Raw genomic sequence first — 8,831 nt, 5'->3', positions numbered from 1 at the left:
CCACCACCACCACCCCACCTTTCCTGTGGACTGAAACAATTTATTGTCTCACTATGTCTAAATAAGAATCTGCATTTTCTTTCTTCATTCTGCAGTGAAAAATTTCACATCTGCCAAACTCCTGCCTACTGGAATTTCCTTCTTGTATCTTTTAGAATTGATTTTAAAGTTCTCTTATTGTTTGTAAAACTTTCAATGGTCTGGGACTGGAGTGCATCACAGAAACACTTTTGTTTTGTGAGCTTGCTCGGGCGCTTAGGTCTTCTTCCGCCAGTCAATTAAATTTAAACAATCTCCCTTAAAAGATAATTGACAGGTTAACTTTATTGAACTATGCACCTAAACCATGGAACTCAATACCTAAAACCACAAGGGATGCAGACTCATACAATGTTGGAAAAAGCACGGTCATGCACTTTGGTAGTAGAAATAAATATGCTGACTATTTTCTAACCAGGAAGAAAATCCAGGAATCTGAGATGCAGAGGGACTTGGGAGTCCTTGTGCAGAACACACTGTAGGTTAACTTGCAGGTTGAGTCAGTGGTGAGGAAGGCAAATGCCATGTTGGCATTCATTTCAAGAGGTCCCGAATACAAGAGCAAGGACGTGATGCTGAGGCTTTATAAGGCACTGGTGAGGCCTCACCTTGACTATTGTGAACAGTTTTGGGCTCATCTTAGAAAAGACGTGCTGGCATTGGAGAGGGTCCAGAGAAGGTTAACAAAGATGATTCCAGGAATGAAAGGGTTATCATATGCAGAACATCGCTGGAATTCAGAAGGATTGTGGGGGTGGGGGGTGGAATCTCATTGAAACCTTTCAAATGTTGAAAGGCTTAAATAGAGTAGATGTTGGAAAGGATGTTTCCCATGGCAGGGAAGTCTTGGACCAGAGGGCACAGCCTCAGGATGGAGGGGCGCCCTTTCAAAACAGTAAAACAGTGATACAGTGAAATTTCTTTAGCCAGAGGGTGGTGAATTTGTGGAACTTGTTGCCAGAGGCAGCTGTAGAGGCCAGGTTGTTGGGTGTATTTAAGCCAGAGGTTGACAGGTTCTTGATTGGACATGGCATCTAACATTATGGGGAGAAGGCTGGGAAATGGGGTTAAGGAGGGAAAAAATGGTGGTGCAGACTCAATGGGCCAAATGGCCTAATTCTGCTATGCCTTATGGTCTTATAAGGTATAGGAGCAAAATTAAGCAATATGGCCCATCGAGTCTGCTCAGCCGATTCATCATGGCTGATGAACCCTTCTTAAGCCCACTCTCCTGCCTTCTCCCCATCTTTGATGCCCTTAAAAATCAAAAACCTGTCTATCACCACTTTAAATACCCGTAATGATTTGGCCTCCATGGCCATCTGTGGCAATGAATTCCAGATTCACCACCCTTAGGCTAAAGAAATTCCTCACCTCAGCTCTAAATGGATGGCTATTATAACACTGCATCCTCTGGTAGACTCCCCCACTATAGGAAACAGCCTCTCCACATCCATTCTATCCAGGCCTTTCAGTATTCGATAGGTTTCAATGAGATCCTCCATTATTCTTCTAAATGCTAGTGAGTACAGTACAGGCCCAGAGCATTCAAACACTCCTCGTATCTTAATCTTAACATACTGCATAAGAGGGATTTTAAAACAAAAATAATTTTGAAAATGTGATACTTTGTGGCTAGGATCTAATAGTCATAGTCATACTTTATTGATCCCGGGGGTAATGTATATCAAGCATGGAGTGAGGTGTGAACATGCAATAATTAGGACTGGGCAGATCAAGTTCATGATATGCTGGCTACAGGTCAGTCAATGGCATACCAAAATAGCCAAATCTTTTAGGAATACAGGCATATATCAGCAGATGAGCACATAGGTGAGAAATTAGTGTTTTTCAAGTGAAAATAAGAGGTCTGAAGTTTAACACAAACACTCTGTGTTTGATCAAGCTGATCTACAATTATCCCACACAAACAAGATTGTTTTTAAAATTTAATTTGAGGCCTCCATTAGTCAGGGTTGACCATGGCTGTTGTGTCCCAGTTTACATGCTATTCAAGCCAGGGCAGTACAATACAGAGAGCAAATTGATGCCCATGTAGTAAAATCTACAGAAAGATCAGGGGCTGATAGATTTTGGCACCAGGAGTTGCCGGTCAGCACTGAACTCATAGGACTACCTTAGGGACTCCAGCTTCCAGATTGGAGATCAGTTTTCCTTCTCCTAGATGAGCTGATAAGCACGGTTGACAAACCCCACTTGCCTGAAGCGACTGATTTTAAGGGGCCTGTAACCCGCCTTTGAACCTTGTCCTATCAGTAGAAATGGTTCCACTGGGCTTAGTAACTAAACCACAGATGCTGGACTTGTTAGAAGCTATTTGCAACACATGTCATTGGGAGCATTTAAATAGGTAGAGGTGCTATTCCCCCCCCCCATATAAAAGGCAGACAATTAACAGTTTAGTTCTTTTGTCAAGGGCAAATCTAATATTTCAGTATCGTTATTTAGTGAGATGAAGAAATACAGTTTTTTCTCATGTGCAACAACTCTGAAATAAATTCATCGACTTTTTCCATCATACAAAAATGCAGCTGTGCACTCTGGGCAGTGTACCTCATATCTGTATTTTCATAATACTGTCAGGTTTCAGTATTTAGTTGCAGAAAGGATGCAGAAATATTTGTGGACACAGTGGTATCAATTCGAATGGCTGCTTTGATTACTAGTTTAACACTAGCTCATTCACAGATTTCCAATGAATCTGCTCTAATCAGCTAAACAAGCAAATACGCCTTTAAACAACTCTGGAATGTGACCTAAATCACTATTGAACAGGTAAGAACTCGCAAACATATTAATAACCTATTTCCTGGTACAATGTAAACACATTGAATGTCTTGTAGCATATTGACTACACTGTCAAAAGAAAGGACAAGGTTAAGAGAACAAACACCTCCCCCATACTATGCATACATTCCACACAATGCAAATTGAAGCAGTTTGCCCAGTCATTACATAATCCTGTCCAATCACGGGCAAGGCTGGGCAAAACAAAGGGACAAAGAATTTGTTTTTCCCATTCACTACCGGTTTATTTTCACTTCGTTTGCAATGATTGTACTGTCAATTACTGTTTCATTATTTTATTTTCTTTTAGACTATCACAACCGTTCTATTGTTTAACCTATTTCCTAATCTCTATTTTTATTTAATGCTTTCACTAATTACTTCCCACTATTTTCTTCTTTCAGACTATTGCATCTGTTGTTGTTTACTCAATTTTCTAATCTTTCCCTATCTTTAAACCATACATGTTGTCACTAATGATTTTGTCCTAGCCTGTTTACGTATGAAGATTGTGCTAATCTCACACTCGCTCCCTCCCCATTTACAAGGATAATGGTTTGGCTACTGGAGAATAACAAATGCACACCAGCCAAACTCGCTCGAGTGAACCCTACACAGAGCAGTCAACAAGTCCCAGCAGAGATGATTGATGCTGCTGCTGAACTCAAGTGGTAAATCACCCACAATATGTCAAGTGGGCTGTCGCTGAACACCTCTCTGAAAACCCACTCGAGCTGAACTCTTGAAAGAAACTGAAAGGATAATTCTGAATCCATATTACTAAAAATAAATGAAATAAACAGTCAAAACTTCTGAGAAATCGGATCTTCTCTGGGACTTTACCAGCAGGGTAGACTTAACTTTAATCAATCTGTGGGAAAACACAGTTTTATGCAAAGAAAAACAAGCTCAGGTCATTCTGTTACTCAGTGGTAGATTTCTGAATGGATATTGAACTCTGCTTCCTTCCCTCTTTTTGACCAACTCATTTAAATGTTTTAATATAGATTTATCTATATTTTACTGAGATTCAGTTTTTTAAATCTATACTTATTATAATTCATACATTTTATTATGTACAAAACAAATGCCAGTTTTAAAAAAAAAAGTAGTAATGAATAGTTTGCACAAGACTCCTATCTGCCAGAAACCCCTCTCAGCCTGGACACTCGTCTGACCACAACATCAAGGCTTCGTGGATTTGACTGAGACAGGAGTGGGTGAAGAATCCCAGGCATACACACATCAAAATATTTATGCCAAACACACCAGCCTTCGTGATTTCCTTATTTCTACCGAAAACACCAAATCACCTGTCCCCTGTGGATAGAATGAGCCACCTTCGCAAATAAATTCATGTAAGTTATTAAAGTAGGCTACATCAAACAAGAAGCAAATAAGTCTGTTGTTCAACTGCAATACTTTATTTGACATTAATTCCTGGAGAACAGGAACAACGAAATACTCCGTTACGAAGTAAACACCTTATTTTATTGTAGCGAAATTTAAGTGGCTATTAAATAACAACGAACTTGAACCCTACTTTGCCACGAAACCAGGTCCGAAAGCTAGTGGGAAAAAGACACGTCTTGTAAACAGTTCGCGGAATTCCTGATGTAGTTGGTGGTTCTAGAGTTCTTGGAATGCGGATTTGGCTCGGCTGGTATCCAGTCCACTTTACTGAGAAACGATTTTTGGAGGTGGGGAGCATTCAAATGTCTGCGGAAAAGACCCATCCAAAAAAAGTAACGAGGGAGTCCAAAAAGATCAAGGTCAGCGTTGGTCAACGACCTTGCGGGTGTCCGTCAGTTTAAACAAGCACCAGACGGCGTGCTTTTCCGCTGTAAACAAGGTTTCTGTAGCCCATTGAAAAAATATACAAGCAGTCAATATCGAAAAAGATTGGTTTGCATTGTTTTTGTTAAAATATAATTGAACTGGTGCAAAGATGAAATCCCAAAGTCCTTATCCATCTCCTTGTGAATACCGCACAGTGCTTTAAGACAGATTATTGTTCTGAAAAACTATTCACTTCTCACCGGCTGTGGATTCCTTTGTGTTTTAATGTTCCTCTCCCACGGTACAAGTCTTCCCCGCGTTGGGTTCCCCTCCGAACGGGGCTTACATCGGGATCTTCTCCACGTACAGTGGCGAGTAGTGCCGGTCGATCCGCAGGCGCCTCACCGCCTCTTTGATCAGGTTGCCCGAGGAGAGGAGCTGCTCCAGCTTCTGCTGGGCGCTGGCCTCGGAGCCGGGCCGCGCCACCCGCCCTTTGCCGTTGCCGGCCGACGAGGAGGAGGAGGCCGGGTCGCGGATCCGGGCTGGCACTTGGTAAGGCTTGTTGCGGCTCGGAGTCTTCAGGCGGTCGATGCAGCAGAAGCCGCACTTGGCCGGGCCCCGCGGCGGAGGCTGCTGCCGCTGCCGCTCCCGCTCATACGGCTGCTGCGGATGATGAATGGTCTGCACCGACGGCTGCTGCTGCTGCTGCTTGGCGGCCCCGCCGCCGGGCACCCGCTGCAACTGCAGCGTCTCGCCGATCTTCGCCACCAGCGCGTCGATCTCGTTCGGGTCGACCGTGACGGCCTGCTCCAGCAGGAGGAAGCCCTCGCCTCGCCGCGGCATCTTTTGTTCCCCCTGCTCCTGTCTACGACTCGGTCGCCTCTCCCGCCAGCAGCCCGGGCACATCAGCTCACAGTGCGGCACATCCCGTGTTAGGTGAAGTGGAATTTGGCCCGAACGAGAGGAGTGCGAGAGCGGGGAGAGGACGCCACGCTGAGGGGAAGGGTGCGCGCACCGACTGAGGCGACGACCGCCGGCCGCCAGCCTCCAACTCCCGCTTGTCAACAAAGGGTGACGTCACCGCGGCGGGAACGCCCACTCCGGTTCAGGGAGGGTGCAGCCGCCAACGAGCGCGCACACCCGCTTTACAACTTCACCACAGCAGACCCCCTGACCGCATCCGACAAACACCAGGATACTTATATATCCCGGTTGGTAGTGGGTAGGTGGAGAAGGGGTTGGGAGTCACGTGCAATGCGAACGTTTCTTCCCCCCCCCCACTCCACCACCACTTACCGCGCTCTCCATGAGGCGGAGGGGGGTAGCCCAGTGGGCCCGCCCCCGCGGAGAAGAATGAATGGCGCGTGACGTCACTGGAATGGCCGCTGGGGACTGGAAAAGGAGGGGGGAGGGGCGCGCGCAACCACTCGGCCAATGGGCGGCCGGCGTTTGTGTTTTTGAAGCCCGGCCGTTGGCGACCGCACGTGGATGCACTTCCTTATATGGAAGGAAGTGGCATTTACTGCGAATGCACGGAACCAATTCCTTTTATATATATATATATGCTTATTTATTATTTATCTATGCTTAAATTTCATAATTAGACGTTTTAATCCACGCAAAACGTTGCATTCGAAAATCAGATTTATTATCTCTCTCTGATTTGAAATGTGTTGTTTAGCGACGGCAGTAAAATGCAAAGACATAAAATTGCCACAAACTACAAAATAAATTGCGCAAAAAAAAAGGAAATAACAATTAGTGTTCATGGTCCGTTCACAAATCTGATGGCAGATATTAGAAGCTGTTCCAGATGGTAGTAATAAAAGGAGTCAAAAATCTTTTCACTGCCTTATTTTGACGTGAAATTTGTTGTTTTGCGAAACGTAATTTTACAAACAATAGTGTAAAATAAGGAAATAAGATAGTATTCATGTTCAGAATTCAAATTCTGTTGGGAAGGAATCTATTTCTGAGCCACCGAGTGTGGGTCTTAAGGCCCCGATTCAGTAATACATGAAGTCAAAATTATTTTCACTGAACAACACACGCAAAATGCTGGAGGAACTCAGCAGGCCAGGCTGTACATGCTGTATGAAAAAAGTACAGTCGACGTTTTGGGCCGAGATCCTTCAGCAGGACTGTCGAATTTTCACTGACTTACTATAAGGTATGAAATTTGTTGTTTTGATGTAGCAGTTAAGTGCAAAGATAAAAAGTTACTATCATTTATAAAATAAGTAAATAGTGCCTAAAAAAAGGATAACGAGTTAGCGTTCATTGGTTGAGTTCATTCATGAGTCAGAAGTGTAACTTCACAGTAAGCAGATAGCAAGTCAAAGTTTATTTTTCTTCATTGTTCCCGTAATTGGCCTACGTGTCTCACAAATAGCTCAAAATGAAAGTAGGAATTGATAGTTGTCAATAAAATAATCTACCCAGATAAACAAGTGAGGGGTTGTTAGTCATAAAAAGCATTTTCGGTTCCTGTCAGTTTTTCGAATGAGCTATAACCTTTGAAACCTCAAGTTAACCAAATCAATCTACCACAAACAAAATAGAAATACTATTGTAATCCTGTCACCCACCATATTGTTCAGTTGGGTTTAATATCACTGGCATATGTTAGGAAACGTTGTTTTGCAGCAGCAGTACAGTGCAATACATAATCGGAAAAAAACTATAAATTACAATGAGAAAGAGTAATTAAATTAAATAACTAGTGCAAGACGGTGAGGTAGTGTACATGGATTTATTGGCCACTCAGAAATGTGAAGGTGGAGGGGAAGAAGCTGTTGTTAATTTTTGAATGTGGGTCTTCATGTTCCTCTACCTTCTCTGTGATGGTAGTAATGAGAAGATGCCTTTAATAAACACAAGAGATTCTGCAGATGCTGGAAATCTAGAGCAACACACAGAATGCTGAAGTACACAGCAGGCTCGGCAGCATCAATGGAGGGGAGTCGATGTTTCAGGGCTGGGACCCTTCAGCTGATCCAGATGCCTTTAATATCCATTTGAGAAATCAATTTAATATCCAGATGCCTTTAATATCCATTTGAGAAATCAAATGAGCTTGCTTTTACTATTTCTCCACCTCAGATATTCCTTAAGTGTCAGGCTGGATTTTTGATCTTAGCCCTTCAGAGTACAGCTTGAAAGCACAGCCTTCTGCCTCAGAAGCATAATTCGAGTTTCAAGATTGCTTATTATCATTTCCAGTAAAGGGGAACAAAATAGTTGCTACTCCAGATCTGATGCAGCGCAAAAAACAATAAAATAAAGAATACAAGAATTATTATAAAATACAATAAATATAAATACAAAAAAAACTTATATACATAGATTAATTGTATGGCCATAAAAGAATGCTAGGCACAGGAGTGTTTGTACATAATGTGACTCCGACAGGAAGTGGTGGTTGAGGGTATGGAGGAGTGGGTTAGTGGGTGGGGGTGTCGATCAGCCTTACTGCTTGGGGATAGTAACTGTTTTTGAGTCTGGTGTCCTGGTGTGGATGCTACGTAGCCTCCTCCCTGATGGGAGTGGGTCAGATGGTCCATGAGCAGGGTGGGAGGGATACTTCATCATGTTACTGGCCCTTTTCTAGCACCTTTCTCTATATACGGCCTCGTTGGTGGGTAGGCTGCTGTCAGTGATGCATTGGATGGACAGTTTTGACAACCTGTTGCAGAGCCTTCCTGTCCACCACAGTGCAGTTTCTGTACCATGCAGTGAAACAGCACGTGAGGATGCTCTCTACTGTGCGTCTGTAGAATGATGTGAGTATAGATGTGCATAGTCCGATGTTTTCATGACAGGAAATATGTCTTTTCATAGAAAATGAACAATGGGGAAAGAAGCTTCCGGAATGAAAGTGTTACTGTGTGAGGACCAATTGATGGCTCTGGGCCTCGTGGAATTCAGAAAAGTGAATAGGAATCTCATTTAAAACCTATCGAATATTGAAAGGCTTTTATACAGTGGAAGTGGAGAAGATGTTTCCAATAGTGGGGGAGTCTAAGACCAGAGGTTACAGCCTCAGAACAGAGGGCCGTCCACTTAGAGTGTAGATAAGGAGAACTTTCTTCAGCTAGAGTGTGGTGAAACTGTGGAACCCATTGCCACAGGCTGCCGTGGAGGCTGAGTCATTGGGTATATTTAAGGCAAAGGTTGGTAGATTCTTGATTGGTCAGGGCTTGAAG

The 8,831-nt window shown here is 43.4% G+C and overlaps 1 protein-coding gene across 1 annotated transcript; it reads right to left on the bottom strand.

Annotated features, from left to right (window-relative positions):
* Positions 1 to 4,254: 4,254 nt before the first annotated feature.
* gbp (glycogen synthase kinase binding protein) lies at positions 4,255 to 5,935 on the bottom strand. The gene has a single exon (XM_072278082.1). The coding sequence runs from the start codon at positions 5,530 to 5,532 to the stop codon at positions 4,969 to 4,971; it is 564 nt and encodes a 187-aa protein (XP_072134183.1). The 5' UTR covers positions 5,533 to 5,935; the 3' UTR covers positions 4,255 to 4,968.
* Positions 5,936 to 8,831: the final 2,896 nt, after the last annotated feature.

This window comes from Mobula birostris, chromosome 1 (genome assembly GCF_030028105.1).
Source record: "Mobula birostris isolate sMobBir1 chromosome 1, sMobBir1.hap1, whole genome shotgun sequence".
NCBI classification, from domain to species: Eukaryota; Metazoa; Chordata; class Chondrichthyes; order Myliobatiformes; family Myliobatidae; genus Mobula; species Mobula birostris.
This window is presented reverse-complemented; position numbering and strand designations above follow the sequence as displayed.

Bases quoted from the DNA above. Each gene is read 5' to 3' on its own strand.
- gbp (XM_072278082.1), bottom strand. From the start codon at position 5,532: ATGTGCCCGGGCTGCTGGCGGGAGAGGCGACCGAGTCGTAGACAGGAG.